The 27267-nt window shown below is 34.8% G+C and overlaps 1 protein-coding gene across 12 annotated transcripts in view; it reads left to right on the top strand.

Moving 5' to 3' along the window:
- The window catches only part of LOC119642096 (irregular chiasm C-roughest protein), a 380139-nt gene that overhangs the window by 261698 nt on the left and 91174 nt on the right, over positions 1–27267 (top strand). For all 12 annotated transcript variants that reach the window (XM_038041077.1, XM_038041076.1, XM_038041075.1 and 9 more), the window contains 3 exons: positions 12566–12803; positions 20653–20796; positions 20922–21116. In XM_038041077.1, coding sequence (XP_037897005.1) covers positions 12566–12803; positions 20653–20796; positions 20922–21116 — 577 coding nt within the window. The remainder of the gene's footprint in view (positions 1–12565; positions 12804–20652; positions 20797–20921; positions 21117–27267) is intronic.

The following is a 27267-nucleotide window of genomic DNA, read 5'->3' as shown; positions in this document are numbered from 1 at the left end:
CCTAACAGTACTATAAAATGCTATGCGTGATTCTTTGGGTATGTGCGTTTGCATGAGCGAGTATGCTTATGCATTGCGTAGCATAAGGGTTTCTGTATGCTTAAATGACCTAGCGGGATTTATACCGTAATGCGTATTATGTAAGCGTTTCTATCGTTCGCTTATACAATTTTAAGGCAGACAGAATCCATGGAGGTTTAAGACCAAAATAGCGGAAGACTTTCAAGGGATTGTTCAATTCGTTTACGACGTACAACAAAAGTCAATTGCAGATAGTGACTTTCGAATTTTCTTCGCAACAATATTCTTTCTCACGTCTTCCCCGACAATAGATTTGTTTGAATTAAGCTGCTTGGGGACTATTTTAGCTTTTAACCCAAAAAGTTTATAATTGATAATATGATTTTACCTTAAGAGAGGGGATTTTTTTTATATTAAATCAAGTTAATTTTTTTTTTTTTTTATAACTTAATTTATTTGTAATGAGAGAAAAATCAATAAAATTAAACAATTCAGATGACGTTTCCCTGATGATGCGCATAATCGGTGAACCGGGCGTTTTTATTGGCCAAAACAGGTTTGCTTTTAACCAAGAATTTTCGTTCGATTTCAAATTTAAACTTCAGGATGAAAACCCCGGGCAGTTTTCTTGATTGTTTTTATAATTTACATATATTAATATTATTTGGTATCCTCAATAATTCGATATATTAAATACGTCAAGAAGTCCATAATTGTCACGATTTTTATTACATTTTGGACGCGTTTTCATAACCTTACCGCCAAAACTTACGTAACGAAATTATTCCTTCAGCATCAAAAACTGACGGACATAATGTTTCCTTTTTCCCAAAATGTTACCTCATTAGTCTTTGTTTTCAAAAATGTCTTTATGTTCTTTAAAACAAACTTTTTAATTCTACTATTTGTGAATGTCTGTCATAATTTTACTACCTTTTTTTTGTTTAACTGTTTTTATTTTTTTTTTCCACCAGAGATCATAACTCCAACTGCTTTGAAGATAAAACTTTTTTTTTCTTTCTCTATGAAAACTTGATAAGAATAAAAAAACAGAATACTGTCTTCACAACACCAAGCAATTGATGCAGTTGCTTTATAAATACTAATAATACGTGTATATATGTTCGGAATGCTCAATTTTCTCAAAACAGAGGCAAGAAGAAGAACAAGAGAATCGTAGACCACCTTTAAATAAATGGCCAGTCCCCTTTAATTAAAAGAAGCGTCCTTAAAGAACTAATGAAAGCAATCAATAGCAAAGGTGTTGATATGCTACGACACCTATTGCACATTAATTTTGCATGGATATATGTAGCGTCAGGAAGATGGACGCGCCTTATATTGTCCACGCAACAGACTTTCACCTATTCTGGATTCAACTTGCTCAGCTCATCCATTGGTTAAATATAGGATAAATAGAATCATTTTTCACGCCAGGGGCAATAAATTCAATCCTAAAGGCAACTATTGAGTCAATCAAAACACCAATATATTTTTGTCAATCTTTTGTAAAAAAATAGAAGGTGTTGGAAAAAAATGTAGGCAACTGCAGACTACGCTGTAGACAGCTTTCAGTAAATCCTAAACAGAACAATTTTATGCTCACAAAATTGTAAAGAACCCCTACCTACTCTAGACGGCTGAGGAAAAATTCAGCCTTCAGATCTGAAAAGAAAGAGCTATACAATTAGTATTGAATGTTCTACCTTACGAAATAAATTACTTTGTTAAGGATCCTTGTTGCAATAATGAATTATTTAAGATAATTTCGATATTTCCAGATGGAACTAACATGTTAAATATACAGCTGGCTTGAAATGGGTATAATATGAAAATACTGATAGAACTGAGATTAACAGATTTGCAACAAGGTAGTTTCTTGTATTTTCGGATGAGATATTCGGCACAAATGTTAAAAAAATTGCGCGAACGTATCAACAAACTCAACTAACTAACTATGAAGTTAATAATGATAACTTTAGTGGCTAAGGTAATTGAATCTGTATCTAGCCAAATAGTTAACGAAATAGTAGTACGCAGATCCACTTTTCACGACTTTTTTGAAAGCTTTATTTTTTACTTTATTGAACCAAGGCAAGCAAGTGCCTTAAAGTGGCGATTAACAAGTGCAGAAATAACTAGGTTTAATACCTTTTGACACGAAGACATTAGGGTTCCCATATTCCCAGCAGTAAGAACTGATAATTTGTGTCAGATATAAGATTTAAGCAGTCCAATATTGGGTTTATTAAAATCGTATTGTATATTTGATCTAAAGGGGTTTAACATGTTAGTGTTATTCAAGTGGTCATCTCACTCGTAATGAAAGGGCAGGATGATGCAGCGATTTACAACTATTTCCAGGAAATTAGCAAAGCAAAGATTTAGCAGTCTACCAATTACAAGTATAGCTGTATTGAACAAAGTTTCGGTCAAATAATTCATCGAAAAATACATTAGCTCTCTAAGATGTTGAAGTCGGGACTATGTATTCATCAGATTTAATGATGACAGATCCAAGCACAGTCGATATCAGTCAGAGAAGAAGTGGGCCAACATGGATAGATATATGCGAAGAGGGATATGAAAGACCGCAAGCTAAGTCTTTTACACGGAACGGAAAGTGAGTGCTCTAAGTAGGGACACTTATCGACCATCATTTTAATTTTTTCAAATTTTCGCACATAATTTCTTATTTTACGAATATTCTTGTCTCCATCAAAAGTTTATAGAAACCTGCGTCTCGTTTCCTATGCTCTGGACATAACCAAAGTAATGCTTTCAATAGATCCAGGACTACGCAGCACGACCAGTTATACCTGCATATTTCGTATGACTGCAAGGTGTCGAAAGCTAACTTATGATGATCAGAGTCGGGAACTGTTTTGGGTCGATTTGGTGCAAATAAGCAATACAAGGCAGCAGACGAAATAGAAGTTATGAAGAAAGAAAATACATAAAAGTTTATCAGATATTCGCAATGATCTCTTAGCCTGCAAAATTTGCACTATCAAAAATGCAGTAAATCAAAGCTCGATATTTCAACATATATCGCAATTTTATAATTTTTTAGCCCTTGAAATTGTTTAAAACAATAAAATAAAACAAGAAGAACAAAATTTATAGGCACAAAATAAAAAAATACGACCACAGTACGCACCGAGTTGCCAAGCTATTACTAATATTATTTGTTTTTTTTAAATAATGACAGTGATACTAGTAAATTTGTTATGTTTCAATGTACATTTGTTATTGGGGCACAGAAAGACGACGGAAAGCATTGTCAACAATGTTGCATAAGTAACCAATTCATATAACTCACTAGGAGAACCTTCATTATCATTGTGGCTTCGAGCGAAACGCATGCTAACGCGGGAAGCCGTATCAATTATCAGCTTCGTCGCGAACGAAAATGAACTTTCAGATACGTAATGGGTCTGCAGACAAAGAAAAAAATTATTTTCCAATTCTCAATCGCGGCAAAAATTTTTTTGAAGGATCTAAACATCAATGGCTAGAAAGCATTTAAAAGCAACCTTTAAATAAATTAAATATCTACCAAACTAAAGCAACTGCAGTTTGAAATAAGGCTGATAGCCAGTAAACCGGTAAATCGCTCACGAGAGCACAAAGCGCTAATTGGAAAAAGCAAAATGGCATTTGCATGTGAAAGTGTCTATATATTAATTAGTTATAAATTCATTTTAAATAATTTTCCGCAATTATGTAGCCGGTATAACTAATAAAATAGCAATAAAAAGAAGAAATTTTGGAAATTTTTTAAGACTTGAACGAAAACACGATCACAACGCGCGCGTAGAGTTACCAAATTCTACTCATAACTATAATTCTGCTGCTATGGAAGAAAATGATAACTAAATTAAATACCATCTTCTCAGGGAATGTTATTAGCATTAGCGACAGATGGTAAGACATCGTCCAATTCCGTCAATTTCCTGGGATATAATTTAGGCCACAACGCGAGACGCATCAAGCGAATAAATGGGACAATAAGGTGTAATTCAAATAGACTCTCATTTTCTCCGCACATTTTCACTCAATTTATGGTTTGAATCCGATTATTTCAGCAAGGGCGCTATTAACGCGGATAACTTCAGTGAACATATCGTCAGTGATCAATTAAGTAATAATAGCCAGTGAATAATTTTGAACTCCTAGCGGCGTTTCGTAAAGTACAACTAGTTCGCCAAAAGCAAATGGTCTCTCGTTCGTTGTACAGCATAATGTAATGAATCTTAATATGCTGCTCCTTTGAAAGTTGCTCGTGTCTCTTGCGTCAACTACACGCACCTCACATAACCCCGATAATTTAGGGCCAAACTCTTTTTTGACTATTTACTCAAAGACTTAGGCACATAATATACAACAGCAACCTCACCGACTGCAACGCGCTTCTCTAGGATTAAAAACGTGGATACGAAATTTGTGTAGTATATTTGTCTCTTAGAGCACAATACGACTGTCTTGAAATTATAAATACTTTTCGATGTTATTGTTCCCCGACTTAACCAAGGTTTTTGATAGAGTTTCTTAGATCCCGCAATTTGAATTATCGAAGTCAGTGGTCTCAATGGTACCTGCCAGATCGTTGCAAACTGTGGTTTAGGCTATGTTATGAGACATGAGAGGCACGTACCGGTGTTTCTGAGGGTGTAATTATCGTTCCATCGATTTTCGCTCCCCAGATATCTTCAATATGTTTAACCTAACCTCATGTAAGACTTCCTCGTCGATATACCAATTGTTTTGAAAGCAATTAACACAAAAACGAAAACGAAATTCAAAGCGAAGATTACTAATACATGCCATGATATTCCGACTATCGTATCTACTACAATATAGATTCAACCCTATAGACAGGTGGTATCAATATTGACGTTGTTAGCAACTTAAAATAAGTAGTTGTGATATTAATAAGAAACTTATGTTCCCTAAACGTCTAGAACGCTCTGCAAATTAAAACTAGAATGATCAACATCCTAACTATGCCTCTGGTATAACACTCTAGAAATCATCCGTTTCACGACAACGTCAAACTTGACAAAAGTTATATGGGAAGAATAAGTAAATGCACATTCTCCTTACTTCAGATTACGTAGTAAATTTCTTCCACAACTGCATAAAATCCTTTTCGTCATTTTCTCAACTTTATGGATATGATTCAAACGGAAGTACGTAAAGATCTATTTAATCTCTTCTTCTTTATCAGATCTATCTCCAAGTTGCTTTCATTTCAGACAAAGGTATTTAGAACATGCAACACTCTTGATTCTCGCGGCTAATAATGAGATTAGTATTAATAGTTTCAATAATGCATATGTGTTAATAAATAAATAAACTTATAATAATTATTCTTCTATATCCATCAACACTTGTAGCACAAGGATTTACCAGGGATGAACGTAATACCCAGAAAGATCCTCCTTCTTTTGCTTGTCCGTCTGACGTCCGTCCACGCAGTCTTGTGTTGAATTTACAGCACGGAATTTGTAAGATATTTTCATGAAATATTCTGCCGTGACGTGTTTTGACCCGAAGACGTTATTAAAACTAGTTGGGATCGGACCACATTTTCGGCCAATAAGCACAGCATGCCTTATTTTGAAAAGTCGAAACATGGCTGAATAGTAGTATTTCCGCATTCTGAAATGATGTAAAATGTGCAGATTGAATATGACAATTTCTTAAACCCCTTCTATATAACCGTTCCTAAGGGAACGATATCCTTTTCTATAAATTCGTAAACAATAGTAGTTTCAAAATTATCCTTTCGTAATTTAGACTACGCACGTTTATTCTTTGCATCGCACCTCCCATTTATTTACCTATTTATCAATGAAACTCAACTAAAATATTTTAGGAGTCGCATTCAATTGACTCTTATAATCAAGCGTCTACTAATTATTATTAAAAATTAGTATAAAGTATATAAAGATCTATATAATGAAAGGGACCAAAAATCGCAAACAAAATAAAATAACAACCCATGTATAAATAAATAAGAAAGAAAAAAAGAAAAAGCATGTACACAGCGGCACACCCACAATCGGTACAGATCCAAGTTGCAAATGAGCCCCTAAAAGATTGCAAACAGGCAAAAGCTTGGCAACCGATAACAGTAAACAATGCCAGTTAATTTTCGAGTCATAGTGTGATATTAAGATTGCCAGTTGAATACGACGTAGGCAAATCTCGTGATAAATACCAAGAATATTTCCACATTTCCCAAGTGACGGTAATGATAACAGAAGCAACCTATTTTCATAGGAAGAAAAAAAGACAAGCGGATCCCAACCCAAATTCCTAAGGGCAAAAGCAAGAATAGCTTTTGAATAGATTCAATTGAATCTACATAATATCTACAGAAAGGAGAGCACACAACAGAAGCATACTCAAATATTGGTCCAACTGAGCACATGTATAGCCTTTTTGTAATGTAAGGATCCTTCAAGTCTTTGGACCAACTCTCAATGAGATCAAGCGTGGACGTAGCTTTACTTAAAGAGAGCTCAATGTGGAAATCAAAACGTACTCTTTGGTCCATAAAAACGAATGGACGAAGCAACGTTTTTCGACTTGTGCGAATCAATGAAATACTCAGTATTTAATGGCGTCCTCCTTGAGAAAGGAAGCTTCTTGCATTTTTTTGGAATAAATTTCATAAAATTTAACAAGCACCATGTAATCAAATTATTTAAGCCAATTTGAAGCTGATGCGTTTCCCATTCCAAGGAGAAGGAAGAAGATAGTTTAGCATCGTTGGAATAACACCAAATAGGTCGACAGAGCTAGGAATCGCCATCGAATTAGTTATCAGATACGAATAGTTAGTAGTTAAACTGGAATTAGCAGCTGAAAAATTTCTTTGGAAATAGTTAGCAAAGAGATTTGAGGTTTCAATATCATCAGAGTATTCATAGCCGCGGAGATTTTTTTCTTTGGGAGTTGACAAACTTAAAAAAATATTTAGAATTAATAAGCAGTGAGGATTTTCTCAACTAGCAGTATCTGCAGTAACATTGGTGGTCGGGGTAATCAAATTTACGCTCTGCGGCAGAATAGGCGAAATAGTCGTAAGCAGACCCACTTTTAATAAATTTTTTGAAAAGTTGATTTTTCCTATTTTTGCAACATTTAGCTCTCTTGTTAAACTATGGCGGGCACTTGCTTCGAGGGTGAGGTTGCTCGATCGCAACGGATGCAGAAATAGCTAGATTTAATACATTATAAAACGGTGATAGTGGGGTTTCAGTATTCCCAGCCGAAAAATGGAGCATAATGTGTGAAAGATGAGATTTCAACAGAAAGTTGGATTTGGAAGGTTAGTGTGGTTACGGATCATCATCCCTGTAACAAAAGGAAATACAAGTTGCTGGATCAGCATTGATATCGAAGCCCAGGTAAACTAAAAGGTAGACATCGACTTACAACTATATCTGCGAAATTGGCAAAGCGAAAATCTCGAAGTCTAGCCATTACAATTAGTAGTACGGTTGAATTGAACTAAATTACGATCAAATAGTTCATTGAAGAACGTGGGAGAAAGGGGAAAGTTCCGTATAAAGGTTTATTGGTGATTTAATCAATCCATCCTGAAAGCCAAGAGCGAATTGTCAAAAGTTCCGACGTATGTAAATCAGGCTTTAAGCAAGTTTCAGTGAAGGCCAAACAGGAAAACTCCGTGCTTACTGTATTTGGGCGAATAGAGCGAATTTTTGAGTTAAGGCCCCTAACATTTTGGTAAGTGAAAGTTACGTTGCCTGGAGAAACACTTACTTTTCAAGAGTGGAAGAGCTATCGACTTATTACAGGGTCTATCGCGAGGAATGAATTTCTTAATTACGAGTCCAACTGTCCGCAATGGTTTCTTTAGCAAAATTACCATGGTTCTAGCACTAGGTTGAAATGGATTCAATTTAAAAATGCTTACACGCTTCAAGCTGACGGATGGGACTTTTGCAACCAGATAAATTTTATGTTATGCTCAGAGGTCATATGCACGTGTGTCATGTCTCGACTAGAATATCGCTTTTATGGAGAGTACTGCCGTCAAGCAAACGTCGTCCGTATTAGGAACGGTAGGATTCGTAGACATAGAATTTGGACTTGCCGAGAATATAGAGGCGATGACCACACAAGCACGTGCAGTTTCTGCGACATGCCCAGCATGGTGAGCAGCGGACACATCTGAGCAGCCAAAGGCAGAGGCGAATTTTTAATTTTTTTAAATATTCTTTGGAGATGTAGATAGAGTAGCCTGAAAGGCAGCACTAGGAGGAGATACCCTTGCCATTTCAGCATAGCTAAAATGAGGAGGGTCTTCCAGCTTATTTGTAACGTTTTTGTTACTGGCTGCCACAACGATGGGGGAAACGCTAACCTTATGTGTAGGCAGGGATGGAGCAATCACATGAGTCGACGAATCAAATTTAAGCGAAGACGGGGATGAAGTACCATATGCTGCACTACAAGTTGGCCTTATACAGGCTGAAGGAAAAGATGGGTGCTCTAGGTTACAACACCCATCGAACAAAGCCGAGAATTTCGCTTAATTCAGGAAACCCACCCCTTGTCTCCGTGAAGGGCTCATAAAAGGCTATATCCCGCTTCCTGCAGTCGAGACATGACCAATGTTATCCTTTCGAGGGATTTAGGACTGCGTCTGCCGCACGGTCACTGACACCTTTTTATATTTTTATAGTTAATTAAGCTTTAAACGCATATGAACCAATAAAAACAAGATAAAGAAAAGAAATTGGAAAATTTGTTTACGCAAAGTAAAACAGTAAGACCACATCGCCCGCGGGCAGTTGCCAAACTAATGGATTCTAATGTAAAATAAGCTTTTATATGGCAAAGGTGACCAGCTTTGTGATATTGCATAATGAAAATTTGGTCATAAAAGTGGCTTAACATAATATTTAATTGTATGAAAGTATGTATGAAAATCAGGTAGAGCTATTTTTTTGACCCCACCACCACATACGAGCTCTCATGAAAGACGACCAAGCCTTTTCTGTGGTTTTTTATGACGAAAACAATTGAGATCATATTTGACGAGTAACTTAACTAAGCCATACCTAACCCACGTTAGTTGACGTTTTGAGCATTCTCTAATATCAGAGCTTTCAATAAAACCATGACTTCAAAGTAGGAATGGTGAAGTGACGAAGTGGAGTATGGTATCTAAAATAAAAAATTGGTTTGTATAAAGTTTTTATATATTAACTATATAAGCACTGAAATGGAAATGAAAAACATTTGTTTTAAATTATTTTTGTAACATTGTTTAAGCTATTTGAAGCGCATTACACACCACATCGGTCTTAAAATGTGCCATAACCTTCGATGTTCAAAACGATGACGCACCTAAGAGTGAGTATGATTACTGTATGACTACTTTAACAAACGAACAAAACAGAGGGACACAAACATTTCAATATAGTAAGATGATTATTAAGATAGTAAGCTTCGCCTACTTCTCAGTTCATTCTTAAGTCTTGAGTATGAAATAATTATATTTAATACCTCGACTTGAAACTTGTATTGATTTATTTTAAATAAATTTTCTTTGCATGAAAACTGTAATAAGTGAGGTTCTGCGATTATCTACTACGCAACACACTTTTCACCGCAATTTCACTTGTTTAGTTAATTTTTTGCTCATTTTTTTTTTCCTATTTTGAAATACGCAAGCGTAAAACAATTTGTAATTGGTGCTGGCAGTTGATATGCTTTAAAGAGAAACAAGCTCTTTTCAAACTAAATATTCGCAGCGCCTGTTGCTCTTAATACTAACTAATGCGCCCTGCATACATTATGAGTTTTTTATTGTTGTTTGTGGCTGTCGATGTTGTTTTATATTGTTGCAACTGCTTGATGTTAATCTTTTTTTTTTTTTGAAAGAAATTGAAAAAAATATTGAAATTTTAATGTTTGCGTTGTTTCCCATGGGCAGCGCAGCGCAAGATTATATTTGATAGCAGTTGCAACACAATTATAAGTTGAAAAAATCAGAGAGAATTAGGATACAGAAAACAATGTTACACAAGCACGATTATTATTAAATGACGGAGAAGCTTTTACAAATTAAGTTCATAACGGGATTTTCCAGCAACAATAGCAATCGGGCTTTTCCTACTTATTTTTAAGCAAAACAACATTCATCCTCTATATACGCCACGCATTGTCGTTAATAACAAAATAATTTAAAAAATATGCAATGGGGATAACGTTATCCGTTTAAATAAATACACTTAAAGTTTTTCTACAGAATGGGATCTGAGTTAAAAACCTAATAATATTGTCGAACGAGGTCAGCTTTATCAGCTAAACCTTTTCAGTGTTCATGAGTTCATGGCTTTTTCAGTTGAAGGTGGTTTCGAATGACTAATATAAGTACTCGATAAGTTTCAGCCGCAGTTCGATATAACGAAGTAAACGCTGGTGGCAACCACGCGTTTTAAAGACCGCAAAAAACAATAATTTGACAGTGTTTCAATTTTAATTAAAACATGTTATATTCTTTCCATACTTAACATCCTTTTTCAATTCCTATGGTAAAGTAGAACTTCGCTCATTGCAGAAAAGTAACGTCATCGCCATATGTTTGTGTGACTTCAACCGTCGTCATTGTATTTAATTGTATTTATTATAGACGTTAAGCGGCTTTTGCCTGGTATGTCGTCCCGAGAATTTAATGAATTTTCTACGTTATATTTGATTATTCCTTCTTTGAAATTCTACGATGTCTTCCTGTAGATAGATAGGACCTATATGTATCTTTTTTACGAAGTTTTAGTATTTCATATGCCAGTGCATGAACGGAACGGCACCTACCACCGACACTTTGTGATAGACATGTCAAAATTATGATATATGCTGACGAAATCTAAAATGAAATGTATAATGAAAGAAATTAAATCAATTGTTTCAGTGAAGTGAAAATAATTTACTTTATGTGTACTTTATGTACTTTCTAGACGGCTCGTTGCTTAACTTCGTTTAAACGTAAGGTCTTTCTTAGGTCTTTCTATAAGACTGTTTGTTCATTATATTCTCCTTACCTTCTGCTTGATGATTGCAGAATCCGATTTCAAACAAACATGAGAAATAAAAAGACAAAACAAATAGAAAATTCTCTAAGCACAGTTTAAAGGTTTTTGTATTGTTGTTTCTGTTGTTGTTACTATAACTTGTTGGTCTGTTATTAATATAATTGCTTTTGCTTTGTTTATAATAATTACTGGAGATGTAGGCAGACGTGCACAGGCTCATTCAAGACTTTGGACAAGCAATTCAGTGAATGTAAATTAAGCGCAATTAGTTTTAAGACAGAAAATGTCAGTCACCAAATCACTCATTCAGTTACTCATTCATGCATTAAATTTTATTGTTTGCTTGATTCTAACTTGTATTTGGATGTATGCGTATACTAAAACATATTTGAAATTGCCTGCTGGTTTGTGCTCGCTTCAGTCTGGCCTTTCGTCCGTCTCTTTTTTGGTCCTTTGCATATGTTTCATGGCTATCGTCTTCGAGTGTCGATAGCTTTGATTTTACATTAAAGCAAGTCTTATTCGCTCTTATCTTTTGAATACATGAAAGAAGTGCAAAAAGCAATAACAAAGACCAAAGTAACGTTAAAAACAACGTTAGTTAAATATACCAATTTGAACTTTGCTCACAGCTCACAGTCTAATTGTAATTTAATTTTCAATTAGCAAGCAAACTATAAAATGTACAAAGAGTTAACACAATCATAGTAACAACAAAAGTTTACGACAACAACAGTTGCAGCAGGAGTAACATCGATTGCAATCTAATAAATTATGCAATACAAAAATATAAGCAAAGCTAAGTAGCGGTAGCAGCAGAAATATAAACAAAGTAATCAAGTCTTACGAAACCATGAACAAACAGATGAAAGCAAGTGTATCAATCAATTTGATCAGCACATTGTTGTTGTTGCTGCCAGAAAAGAAAGACAACCGTGTCTACTTCTCTAAGCACAATGTGATACAAACTTTTTAACATAAACATGCAAATGCTTTACAAATAAAGAACAACGTTGTTGCCAGAGGAAGATGTTAAGCGCAATTTCAACCTCTACAGATCTGGGGCTTATGTGCAGGAGGCAGAAAAATTTTTTCCATTCACCACAGCTTGCCTTTTTCCACTTTTCCTATAAACAATGCAAAGCTAGAGCATAAATCTAAGTTACGTTATTGAATTATCGAATTTCTCATTCAAAACCATTTATTATACTTAGGATTCCTTTGTTTGGATAAGACACTACTGCACATGCTAGGAGGCTACAAGCCTTAGAAACGCTTTTATATTATTCATTTCGGCAAGACCCACACAAACCAACAACGTTAAGTTTATGATGTGCCCTTCCTGTATATATGCTTCACTCATTTATACCTTTATTCCAATTACTCTTTTGCCCATCATATTTTTCATGCCATGCTTCACTCGATACATTTATGTTTTATATTTTCCCTTTATTTTTTACTTGCAGCCTGTTGGCATTTATGCTAAGAAGTACGAGTGGGCTGCCCGTCCTTCAACACCGTCCGGTGGTAGTTTACATTTGGATCTTCATCCGCCACCTATGCAGATTGGCGGCGATTGTTCGTTATGGATTCGTTCGGCCACATTGGATTTTGATGACGGCCTTTGGGAATGTCAGGTGACAGCAAGTGATTTCACAACGCAGGATGCTTTAACAAGTCAACCAGTGCGATTGGTTGTTCGTGGTAAGTCTGATTAAGTGAAGACTTCTTATGTCTTTCACCCGTACATTCACAAAATTTATGCATTGTTGTTTTCGTCGCACGTTTAAAAACTAAAAAATTAATTTGTACAATTATCAGCATAAGCAATGAGTGTGATCGCAATAATAGTTACAAAAATCATAGTAAATTGCAGTTGGGAGTAGTATATAAAGTGAGAATTATTAAGCTCTTGGGGTGATTGTCGAAATGCTAGAATAGATTTTTGACAACAGCACGGAATGCTGAATTAAGGAGTTATAAGTATGGAAATAGAAAATTTAAGGTTCAATTTTACTCCTAAGGCATTTTGCTATGACATTGCGTTTACGGAGTTGGGCTCTAAGCCTTTACTTTCAATATACGCAGGTTTTAATCCATTTCCAGCATCAAATAGATTCGATGTCCTAATTTTAACAACACTATCAACCTGGTCGAAATAGCTACAACCCCCATGTCCCATCTCTCTATTGTGAACAATTCTGTTTCCAGCGAGCCTTTTTGACAAGCTTACAAAGAGAACATAATATGAAAATCCAACGGATGGGTCGCCTGAAAAGGTTCGTTTTAACTCCTTTGTTTTAAGTACCGTAAAAAATAATGCGTCAGCTACTGTTTTGTGACCTTGCGTATCCTTTTCCCAGCTCATTATAAGATGTATGCCGCGTTGATTAATATCTCGCACACTTTCAGTGGGGGAGTGGTGCCAGTGTCCAGTTTTACTTTCTTGTATCGCGGAGAAGGGCTGAACTCCGCCTACGATGTTAAGCTTCAGATCAAGTTTTTCTCTTATATCACATATCGGCGGTTCTAAATGAGCTTTGTAGACACCTGCAGTTCTTTTGAAAAACCCATCCTTCTTCTTCTTCCTAAAGTTTTAATTGTTATTGTATTACGAATTCCAATGTCGCCTTATAAAGAACCGATGTTCGTTCGTTGTTAACGCCAGAGTTATATTCGCCGGTTTATTATAGGCGTTCGTGGAAAATTACTTTGATCTTGGGGTAATCACGTATGAAAAATTTAACTTTCGATTTTTTGTTAAGCTATTTGACAAAAACGGTTGAATACCAAAACGAAAGCTAACTTTAAGCTACGCGATTACCACCTTTAGCTCACCCACACGTATTTCCCAAAAACTATCAATCTTCTTCGAAATAAATGACTTTGTTTTGCTTTACTTCGAAGTTATTGACCAAAAGTAAACCTTGTTCACAACTATTTATTTCGTACTTTAAAATAATACAAAACTGTACTAAACCAGCTGCTTCTATTATAAACAAATTCATGGGCCTCTTTTTTTTGGAGGGAGAAAAGCAACAGAAGGATTATTAATAATATTTGAACAAACTGTTTAAGCATACAAAACTTGTTGATAGAAAATGAAAAAAATGGAAAGTCCGGTGACAATACCATTCTCACAAAGTATAGTTACTGTAAAGACTCTGCACAATCGCCAATTTAAAACTAAACAATTCTTTTAATCTTTGTGACTTTCTTTCTTGTTTTAATAAAACATATAAAGCCTTTTAGAAATATTCAGTTTTGTATGTTTGGTTAGTACTTGAATTAAAACGTTCTATTCTCGTCGTTTCCAAGGGAAAAAGACACCTTTTACTAAACTACTACTTTCAACTATGCTTTAAATTATTTTATCAAAAATCCAGCACTTTCCCTCATAATGTTATTTTAAGCATAATGTGCAAACTGCAGCTTCGGTGCATGCCATTTTTAGAAATAGTTTTTCGAGAACTTTGTTATGCAGATAGGTTTTATTGCTGGGGCGTTGGATAAGGTTCCGTTGTTTCCCAGCTGACGGCGTTATCAGACTTTGATTAGAAAACAAAAGGACTCTCCACGAAGAATTCTTGTTAAAATTTAAGACGGACTGCGTGAGAAAAGGCACTGTGCATCTTTTAGTAGAACTAAAGCACACAGTATACACTGTGAAGTAATGTTGAATATCCACGTTTTTAATTTAGAAACAAAAAAACACAATACCAACACGTAAATTCTAAAAATGCGTATACATTTCTGTGACTTAGCAGACACATTACTTACTCATGCTTTTGTTTGCATTCTTCATTATATTTTATGCGCGCATTACTTAACAGTTAAAAATACCTAATAAGCATCCTCTAGTCAAATTTATATTGTTGTCAATTTTTTTTGTTGCTTTATGTTATAATGATCCACGTCGCAGGACCTTTTTTTGGTCCTACACATAGTTGTAATCATTCCCATGTATTTAAAATAGGATAAGTATATTTTATTTTCCACTTATATGCTTTTGTAGCATGTAGCTTGTTATTCTCGTGTGAGTATCATAGGGATGCTGTAAGTAAGAACGGTATGGAACGGTAATATCACATTCGACATAAGTTAGCTGACATATTTCGAACGTGATGAACTAACCGATTGGCAACGCCAATTCGATTTTGAACAGGAGCACATTGAAGAAGTAGATTGCACATCCTCTTCCTCCTGGATCGAACCGCCGACTAAGTAACACACCATCGTCCGAAGTAAAATTCGTCGTCATCCGCTGGAATTGTACGCTATAGGTGCCGAATTAGGAATATTTTGAAATAAGAGCGTCCCTTCCGTCTGATGACCACTGACGACTGGTCATTTAAGTTAAGTATAAGCATTTTAATTTTAGTTTTTAGCCACCAGGTTCTTGATAGACAACTGCGCCTCTTTTTTTATTATTCGAACTATGTAATTTAGCTAGTAACATACGTTAATTAATAAAACATAATAATAATAACGTTAAGAGATTTCAAGATTTTTATTCAGTTGCGGGAAATAAATAACGAAGATAAGGACAATTTAATTACCCGTGAACTTAGCCCGGCATTTTATTAAAAGGTAAATCTTTCCTACGAAACATAAATTGCGCTCACCACAATGTTAAGGCAAAAAATTTTTGATAATATTTTTATGAGCTAATAATAACGCATATATACTTTAGGTTTTAAAAAAAAAGAAGGATTTTGATGGCTTAAAAATAATCATTTTGATGTTGAAGGTAAAGAACAATCCAGCGCCTCAATAATGTTCGAAAACAATGTGTTAGAAGTGCTAATTTAAGGGGACATATGTTATATACCAAGTAAACTTGCATAATGATTACGGAGTTGATCACACAACAGTTTCGAGAGGATGAGGAATAATCCAAGAGCAAGGTAATTCGGTACCGTACCCGTTAAAATCAGGAGGTGCCGGACGGCTTGTTGAACTTTTTCGACGACACAAATGGAAGATATTTTTGCATCGTAGACTGAATGACGATCGAAAATGGATATTACCATAACCGTAAAAGCAAAAAATTCTGGGGTAAACGTTCCAAATGTCTTTTCTGCATTTGATCAACTGGGTGCCGTTTATTCACGGCATATTCAAATCGACTAAAACGATGACGAGAGATAGTTACCGGCAATTACTGTTGCCTTTGACACCGGTGTTGAATTATAATAGATATGTTTAGTCCAATCTTCTATTCTAAACTCACCGTTTTTTAGCACCCCTGTTATATTTGATTTCGTACTGCTATTAGCTATAAACTTTTATTGGAGCTCCTCTCCCTATTAACACTTCGCAGATCATAGTAAATGCAATTCTGATCTCGAATTAAATTAAATTATATCACAGCGTCGGTCAAACGAATTTCAAAAAGAAACAAGGTATATCCGTGATGAAGACAATAGATTCAGCGAATATCATTACACATTATACCAACAATACCAAGAAAATCGTATCCGGACATTTTTATATGCAATATCCGTTTATTTTTACTATGTTTCTTTCAACATATTTTAAAATGAAGCAAAAAATCGTAACGTGCTACGTAAGAGCACAGTCTACGTAATGCATGGCACATGGCATTTAAACTATTGTATAATACGCTGTTGTGGTTTGAACTTAATGTAAAAAAAAGCAGGCTGATTAGCTCAAAAGCACGAGCAATACGCCACAAATATACCATTTTCAAGGAAACGAGAAAAATATTGCAATTGAGCAAGGCCAACCTTCAAATGTCCTGCACCTCTTCGTCTAACGTAACGTGTGCCATGAAGGTGGTGTAGGATATATAAAATAGAACATAGTATAAAAACAAGGACATTATAATGGACAAAGCTCACCGTTGGATACCCTACACTAGACCGCCTAACATAATCATCCATTCATATAGCAAAAGTTATATATTATTTTTATACAAAGGCATAATTTTCATGAAAACGCTTGTATAATTTAATTCCAAACAATTTTAATATTTTTCTGTTTTCGTCACAAAAAACTAAAAATTTAACTTTTCTCCAAACAAGCTCTACTCACGATAACGCTTAAGTATGTTAGAGTCTAAAAAATATACCTGCCTGATTCAAATCCCTCACCGCCAATTTTCTTGCCAAATTAGTACCATGAACCAATTTTCATCATAAAATATTAAAAAATAAACCTTTTTTGAAGGGCTTACTATTCATTAAAAATCTTATATGGAGTGGAATCCAAGAATGTTGGTCAAATTTGGTCCACCTAATTTTTTTGCCAAATTATTACAATAAACAAGTCTTCTTCATAGAGCATTAACAATAAGCCTTTTTCAGCGTATAAGGGTATATAAAAATCCTTCTAGGCGGTGATATCGAAAAAATTGACTTAGGGAGTCCAAAATGTGTAAATTTGACATCTTTTTCAATTTACTCTTACGAAGAGTTTTCATCAAGAAATATTGAAAGTTAGATTTTTTTATCAATTCAAAATTCAGCGTTGATAACAACGCCTGGATATATGAGGCGGCGTTCAAAAAATTGACCCAGGGGAACCAAATTTTTTGTACCAATTTACAACGTCTAAACTGTATTACTCAGCGACTTTGTCGAGAAATTTTGAACAAATTTTTTGCCACATAATGATCGTTGAAAATATGGCCTTATATGGGGAGATGTTAAAGAAGTAACCCGAAAAGAAACATTTTCAATAGCGTTGTCCTTGTGGCAATGCACGTCATTAAAACGCGTTGAATGTTGCGATCTCTAGTTGTAGTTTGAACAGCAAAATTCATGAACAGACATCGGACGTCCAACCAAGCGTGGATCGACTCTAATTTATTTAATATAACCCGTACAACAAGTTTTGTAGGGTACAAAAAAATGAATATTGACTAACATAAAAATGTAGGCAATTCTGATCGATGCTCCTGCAAGGCTTAATGACAAACGCTTGTCACGCAAACGAGGGTAACGATAAACGATTTAAAAGTTTTAGATTTAACGAACGTTCCTCTTGCAAACTGCACAGCTTCCTTAAGAGTAGATCTTTTTTATATCCAAATTATTTAAAAGAAATAGTAATAAATCTGTGGTATCATGTGTAAATTATAAAATGTTAACCCAGTGGCCTTATTCTGTATTTACTCAAATTAAGACCGATAACGCATCCGAATGCATTAAAATAAATAACACATTGTTTGCTTAAGTGCCATGCGTAGGCGAAGAAAAATCTTGCGGATATTAAAACGATGTGCTTTAGATGCTTAAAAATTGATATACATACACAAAAACCTTTAATTAATATCCTCAATTTTATATTAAATACTGTGTAATCTTCAACCGCAAATGCCATGACGCAGTCATTACTTTTCCATGCTTTTTAAACAAAATCACAGTCAAGGGTTTTCAATACGGGAGTACAAACCTATATACCTGTAACCAACAGCGGCACTAGCAACAAAAATAATAGGTTTATAAATACGTATGTATACAGAATACAGTATATATACAGAAGCGAACGTTTATAAGTGGATTGGAGTAATTCTGATGTTATAATATGCAATTGGTGTTGCAGTTGGGCACGTATCAACAATAAGACCACCACCAGGCAATCATGTTCAACCCTCAGCTGCGCTGAGACGAAAACCAAGCAAACCTAAATTACCAAGTAAGCAAAACGAAGCACGTATTGATAGACAGTTAGACACAAAGATTTATACGTCGAAAATATTTGCTAAAAGAACATGAAGTAGAAGAAGAGAGATAAGCAATTGACGAAAAAAACGAAGAACAAATGTGTAGGCAAAGTTGAAACACACACCTACTTTAGTCAATGTTTGATGAAAGCTAAGATGATAACATGCAGGTAGACGTTGAGCCAGGTAACCAGACAGGTGTTAGTAATCAAACTAACTAAGTTTAAATAACATCTGTTCACTCATTTGACCGCATAACATAACTAATGCAAAGGACCAGATGTGTGTGCGTCCAGCTATATTAGTAGGAATATGCGAGTGTGCACAGACACAGCACACAAAGAGATAGAGAAAGGAAAACATTTACAAAAGCATACTACCAATTAACCCGAAACCTGGAATCTGTACACAATCAAGCCATAGTACTTTTATTGCGAGTCCATAATATCTTTGTATCTGTTACCATCACGTATCTTGTCTGCTTGCCAGCCCGCCAGAATAAAATTTTTGTAAAATTGCTAAAGCCATTCGTTACTTCCAGCAATGGTGGCATTTACCGTTTCCTCCCCTTTTTCAACTTATCTCAGACAGAGCAATTACACTGTACATCAGGAAGAAGACCTTAAACTGCTGTCCTATCTCGGTTTGCTACGAAAAGAAGTGCAAACACTTCTTAATACATGCTATGACATGTCGATCGTGAAACTGGCTTAAAAACGCATTGCTGCGTCATTTATTAAGCTTTGTTTCTTTGAGTGGCATTGAAGACGTCGTTTGCTTCAATCCAATGCATAAATTGCGAATCGAGAGCAGATCAGTTCTTTATTTATTTGCACTACTGGCTTTTGTTGTTGCCAAATTTTTGTATTTCATATTTTTGGGCCCTAACAATCACCGTACTGACGGATCGAAGAACACGAACAAATCACTTCGTAGTGTGTATATCTTATGACGTTAATGTTAGGAGCAAAAAAAATTAATTGAAGCAAAACGTATCGGATAAAATTGAATTTCTGTTCAAAGTTTAACAAGCAGCATTTCACTATTCTAAAGCTGACGCAACCTGCGGAGAAAATCCGCATCTGACTTTTGCAATGCTAAAATGTCGACTTTTCTCGTTAAACAATTGATTGTGATTTTGAAAATTTAATTTAAAATTTAATTTCGATGTACATTTCGGTTAAATTGATTGCATCTTCAATTCTACAATATTTGCACATACATTTTTTCTGAGCTCCTGCCGGCGTTATGTGTGATAACCATTTGATTTAGTCATGCGTTTCAAAGTCGCATTTAAGTCTCCTATGCACACACACCTTTATATTTTTCATTTATATATTTATTCATTGACTAAAGCAGCCGATAGCGGTACTTTAACCCCAACGCCTTTAGTAAGTCGTAGCTTTCCACCTGTCGCTGCAGTCTTATGTATATCCTGTTTGCTTTTAATACAAAGCAAAGCAAGCACTGCAACGGCCGCTCTAGGCTTAGTCTTATCAAAGCTACCTACGATAATGGTACAGATTGAAATTTTTAATTCCCAAGATATCGCGCATTGGTTTTTGCTTCTTAATATTCAAAGCTAAAATGAAGCTTTTGAATGAACGCCAGAGCGTTCTTTAAGCATGATCCAGACATGATTACCCTTTTCTATACTAACAAACTTTTCTTCTTTACTAATAAACTTTTAGTAACAGGGATTTTTAACATTTATTTACTTCTTTTGACGTAACATTTCGCATTTTGTAGTTCGTACCTTCGATTTAGATTAATCGCCCAACATTAACTTCAACCAGTTAACTATAAACATAGCGATAGTTTTTATTACCGCGGCATTCCGCCACTTTTTTTCCTTCATTGCAGTGGCTCCTCAACGCCCTCGTTTAGAGTATGAGGGCACTCACGTACCCCCGGGACACAATATAACAGTAGACTCTGGCTCGTTAGCTACGGCAAAGTGTGTCTCGCACTATGGTAACCCACCAGCTACGCTTAAATGGTTTCTTGGTAAGTACTTATAACGCAAAACTTGTTTCTTTTCTTTAAACATTGTAGGTGCGTTTGGTTGAAAACCGTAAATTATATGAAAATCATTTTTATTTATCTTTACTTTCGCTGCTCTTTGGCTTTAGGCGACCAAGAAATTGAACCAATTCATCTTCAAACGAACATTACTGAACCAGATAATCCACGTACTTGGTCAGCTACATCTGTGGTTCAACTGACAGCTATGCGTGAACGTCATGGTGATATATTACGCTGCTTAGCGTTCCATGAATCCTATACAGCAAAATCGGTACCAGTTGAAGCGAGGTTGGATATAAAATGTAAGTATAACGAAAAAACAGCTTCTTAGTTTTAAAAATGAATGAATAAAAACATTTTACAACTGTTAACATATTTTTTTTTTATAATTTTGAGAGACTTTGATTAAAAGGTCTTTGCATATCGCTCCAGTTTCTACGTATTTTACTGTATATATATTCCTTTTTCTTCTTCTGGGAGTGGGCAAATCGCCATTAGAGGATTTACTGCGTTGAATGAAAAAAGATTCATATTTCCGGAGACGTTGTTCAACATCCGTAAAGGACATAAAATTTTTTGAAAATATTTAAAAGATAGTGTCGGTGGTGGGTGAAAATTTGTAATAGTCCGACACAAATACTCAAAAATCAGATATAAAATCGTTTTAAGCGACAACGGCGCTGAAGTATTCTAAAAAAAGTATTCTAAAAATCAAATCAATAAAGTTTTCTAAAAATCAAACTGTGTTTTTGACAATTTCTTCGCGTTGAAAGATAAGGTAATATAATAATAACGTTCGAGGAGTGACATATATGAAAAAAAATACTTTTTTAATACTAAAAAATGGCATTATCGGACCCATCTGCGCGAAAAATATTTTTTTTTTCTTTACGATACTTTGTGTAAATTGTCACAATCTGAACTAAAAAAAAAAAAAAAAATTTTCACCCGATACGGTAATGCCTTATTCCTGTTTTCCAGTTCGGGCTTGACTTTTGCACGCTTTTCTCGAAATTTTCTCAGAACTGACAAATCGTATGGTTTTGCATGTATATATACAAATAAAACAGAAAGGAAAAAATCATAACAAGAAACGATGATTATTTCTTTTAAACTTCAAAATTATTCGTCCAATGTACGCTTATTTTACTCTAATATACATATTGTTTGTATTATGTGATTTCCAATTTTGTTTTACACCATGCCTTATTTTGTAAGAAATGGGAACAGAGCAATAAAGGCCATTTATTTTATAGTTGAAATATATTCCTCAAATTGTTTTATTCTGATGGCCGCGCATACACATTTGCTCAAACAACGTGTTTCAAAAAGGGATCACAATATCTTCTCATTTGTTGAAATTTTTTATCTAATCAATCTAGAATCAAATCACGAACACAATGATGACATATAACGATATGCTTACGCTATATTGTATCACATATTTTAATGAATTTCAAAGTTTACAAACTTTATCTAATTGTCCGGGTATACTTTCTGGAATTGTATGTACATGTCTTCATATTGCTTTCCCTACAAAAATGGGATGACTACGTCTATTTGGTCGATGTAGAAATCGTGTTTGCCAGATAATACGCATTGATGAATAACGAACAACCGGCGAGAAACGTTTACGATAATCAATCCCCTTCTTTTGAGAAAATCCTTTAAAATCCGTGTCTTGTACTTTTCAACTTTCTTAGCATCACCTGTTGGCAAAAGTTTTCTTTTCGTAGTAGACAACACGACGATTGTTGGGTTTTCGAATTGCTGAGGATCCCTCTTCTCAAATCATCTTCTATTGCCTCCTCTTGTGAAGCTATATTTGAAACATCTATTTCTCTTGAAGGAACTTCTTCAACTCTTCAATTGTTACCTGTGTTGCTTCTTCGTCTTCATTGGCGGATGTTGAATCATCTGAATTGAAAATTTTACTGGGCATTTGCATATAGATCAAGCTTTTGTGTCGATATCCTAATTTAATAGGCAATTCTTGCCTTCGTTTTCATGTTCTGTAAAAAAAATTTACTTTCAATGATAGTTTACGTCCAGATCAGGTACTTCCGGTGTGCAATGTTGACGACTTTTACATGGTAAACGATGAATTAAATATAGTGCGACATTAAAAACTTCTGCTCAAGGCTTTTCCCTCAACTTTGTTTGTGACAGCCGACATTCTGGTTTTTAAACGATTGCGCCATTTATACTTTCCGCTATCCCGTTCTCTTTTGAATTGGATGAAGTAGACGTTTGATGCACGATTGTAGCTGATTTAACCATTTTTCCATACAACGATTCCAATATTACCTTCACAGGGCAGTATAGAGTATATACGGTATTTAAAAAGTGGAATTTTTTTATAGAAGAGGTGGTTAAATTTGTCACTCGAAATTTCTTGAAATTAATCGTTTAGTTGTTGAAAGATGTGTTTACGAACTACCCGTATTGCTCCATTGAGAGAATATACTGTGGACAAAATTGCATTGTCAAATTACCCCCTTTTGGTACAAAAGTTGGTCTTTTTATTTAAAAAGACGAAACAGGTGTGCTTACAAGATAAGAGTCCTCAATCTGATATTTGTACATCATCTTATGTATTTCAAATACATATTAATTATCTGCATTTTTTTTATTTATTAAAAGTAAAGCTGACTTGCTATCAGAGAAAACGAAAAATTTTCTATGACCCTTCATTGCAGCTACCTTGATAGCACGTCTGATGGCGAGCATTTCAATAAAAGTGAAGGAGAGTTCCTCCATGATCCTGACTTTATGTGAGAGATAGATGCTTCACTACCGAGTAAATGGATATGTTATGACCGACCGGCCCGTCGGTAGCATATATATCATAGACTTTGTTATAATTAAGAGCAACTTTTTCTTGACATAAAATCCTTACAAAGGAACGATTGGCATTTCGCTTCGTCGTAGAAATCGATTCAAGGATGATGGCGAAGAATATAGATTTGCTGTTGACGACATTTCAGAGAAGAATTGCGTTTATATTGTGAAAAATGTTAGGTAGTTTTTGACTCCATGAGACAACCTGGCTGAGAGACCTAACTTACTGGAAGTGGGAATTACACATTAGCTTAACCTTAATATACTCCTTAAAAGTACAAGAAAAAGCTCTTTCGATCACGGGCTTTTCACCAGAAATGACGTTGAAAACACAAAATCTATTATATTTGTGTTGTTAGGATTAAAATATAAATTAACATCGGCATCAAAGAAAAAATTTGTTTTTATCCATAGATTACTCACAGCCACGAAAGAAGATAAGTCAGCGAACACTAGCGTTAAATGTTCAGCGTTCTGAAAAATATAAGTTTTGCCGTCATGCAACTTAGATGTTTACAGATTGAAGACGGTGTTCAAGCAACTTGTGGAATATGATAATGTACTTCAACTCTGTCAGCACTTATAACTAGAAAGCTTATTGTTCACGTATTTGTGACTGAAAAGCTTAAGACAATTTTACCAAGTCATCAAGTTGACAGAAACGCTGACTTCGTTGATATCCACGGCAAGCATGACAACAATTTTATCAGTTTTCTTAAAACATGTTATAGGCAAAAACAGTCCATTGACGCGAACGTCCGTAGATATTCCTTTTTCAATGGCATAAGAACGAACTGGAATAATATTCACAGTATTCGAACAATCCATATGCCTCTCCTTAATCATGAAATTAGTTACCTGAACACTGAAATTAGCGTGATGTCAGAAATTTTTTAAATCATTGAAGTCTTTACCTGCTTTTGGACAAGAAAAACCTTAACACATCGCAATTCCAAGCATATGATGTTATTAGGCCAGCACTTATGCACCCCCAGAGGGTGCCCTGGCATTACCTGATTCCATCTCAGGCTGCGGCACTAACCTTCTGACTGGGTTGTGAAATATGTCTAAGTTCACAAAAATAGAAGGGTATGTTTTACGATTAATAAAAAGATTTGAAGGTATTACAATTCGATCGTGGCTCCGAATATAATTATAAAGTATATCTAGGAGCTTTTTAGTGTAATGCCTATTCCCCATAATGTGACCATTTAATGTTCGGCTTATTTGTCGGTCGCTGTTGATACAATTCAAGAAAAAACGCCAGTTGCCACTGATGCACATACCTCCAATCATGATAACTATATAATTCCTGCAGATCTTCATTGTTGAAATGAAATTTTCCATTTTTTGTACCGAATTATTGCAACCTTGAAATGAAATGTGAGAGTGTTGGCTCTTGCCAATCGAGACTTTGTTAGTATTCCAATTAAATTACAAAATAATTAAATTAGTGAAAGTTAGATCTACGACACAACTCGCCGCGCGACCACCCATTATAGTAAAAAGTAAGTTTTCCATTGTTTAAAACCTTAAAACTTCTGGTATTAATAAGCACCTTGCCTTTATTGGTTGAGAGATGACCGCCCTACGAACAATGTCTATCAATGAAATTTCCGGGAAAAGTTATCTTTCGTTCATCGTCAAGAAAGTCACATAATCTCTGCATTGCATCACGAGAGCCTTGTATATCAACACTTGATGGAAAGGAGCATGAAACTATGACAAGGTTTGGTTTATGATTTACGATAATAACCTCAGAGGCTGAATTGTACGGGGTATGTCTGAAATTAACTTTAGTCAATATACCAACGCCACCGTAGCCGTCGTCACGACGATGTATAATTGGCGATTATAACATAGAAACAATTTGTCGTTTTTTAGGGTCACGTAGACTTTGATACGGACGGTCGTTGAGGTGGACTAGTAGAAGGTTTTGAGAGAAAGGATTTTCTTTTTTTTTTTGGTTATGATTATATTTAAATCTTCATCGTCAGTTTCTGAAGAAACTGTAGATGAATTTACCAACCATGGGAAGTCTCATCTCACGGTTCATTGCTGAGACAGTCTAAAAAATTGGATGAGTATTTTTCGCTGACCTTTTTCTAGGCAATATTCTTTTTAGCCATAATCTTAATAAGAACTAGTTTATGCCCTCTGTTTAGATATATCATATTTACAGTATTATGGTCGTTCGAACCACAAGCGATAAATTTGACTCCCATACACTGATCACTGCATTTAGGTGTTTTGCTATAATTTGTCAAACCCTACAAACTAAAAACGTTGTTTTAAGATGGGAACCAAATAATCGATTGGAGGAAAACAAAAGTTGAAATTCATGGGTTTTGGCAGAAATTTTCCTTTACAATCGGTTTTCACACTACTGGTAGGAATGAATTTATTTATGTTGACTAGATTTCTCCGCCGAAGCTTTTTGTGAAACACTTACCAAAAATCCAGTAGTAAAAACGAAAACATTTTTTTTAAGGAATTTCCGAGATTGTTGGTTAAATCATGAAATTGTAATTATTAAAGATTTATTTTAATAATTATTATCTTTTATCTTTAATTTGTTTTTCCCTAATATGAAACAAGCGTTTTTTTTTTTAACACAACTTAACTAGAAGAGAATGCACGTCGGAAAAGAAAATTTTCAGTTGCCGTTTGCTTGTATGTGTTGTCCCAGCGTCAAGTGTTGTTTTGTACAGTAAATGTAGACAAATATTTTAAAGATAAATACATAGAAAATTGTGGATAAAATGTATTTAACGACTTTTACTAACAAGAGATTCCCTTATTTCCCTTATTTCTTGAAACGTAATAAAAATCGAATGTTTACATTCGGGATACTCGTCAGTCACAAAAAAATCAATATTTTGAAATATTCCAAATACTTCCTTAAGTGCAGACGGATAAAATGACACAGTCCTTTTTTAGAAACTTTGCAGCCGCTACATTATGGGGCGCAAGATCCCTTGGCACTTTTAATGGTTTTCAAAAAAAAAATATATACATATGAATGTACACAAATACATAAAAATGTAGATATAAAAATATATACATTTTTTTTTAAATACGTAAACGTACGCTTACTAACTTCCTGAAACCTAACTTTTCTAATGTCGTTACTTACTTCCCAAATAATTGCCAAAAAGAAGTTACATCGATGGGTTGGTGCATCGTATTAGAACCAGCCATAACCTATCACGCGCAATGTAAGCCACCCCGTGAGTATTCGCAAAAAAATTTTTTTTGATCATATAAACAGTTCTTCAATACTGAAATTTTCGATCCAACAATCGATTTTCTGGTCCAAGTGAAGGTTCCTCCTTACTACGAACCCGTCTGGCCACTATTTTTCAATGTTTGGTAGATCATTCGATATTAAAATATCAAGAAATTTAGAAACTACGATTAAATTTAAAATCATGATAATAAAATTTCATTTTTTTTTTCATTTATTGAAGTTACATGGTGCGATACCTAACCTTCACACTTTTTTAAAATGAACTCTTAAGAGGCCTTGACATCGTGTCATGCACTTTGTAACTTATTAACGTATTTAGTAGCTCAATATTGTAGTTAATTTTCTTTTTTCAAACTTAACAC

Source organism: Glossina fuscipes, unplaced genomic scaffold (assembly GCF_014805625.2).
Source record: "Glossina fuscipes isolate IAEA_lab_2018 unplaced genomic scaffold, Yale_Gfus_2 213, whole genome shotgun sequence".
NCBI classification, from domain to species: Eukaryota; Metazoa; Arthropoda; class Insecta; order Diptera; family Glossinidae; genus Glossina; species Glossina fuscipes.
The sequence above is the reverse complement of the archived record's forward strand: the minus strand, read 5'-3'. Positions and strand labels throughout refer to the sequence as shown.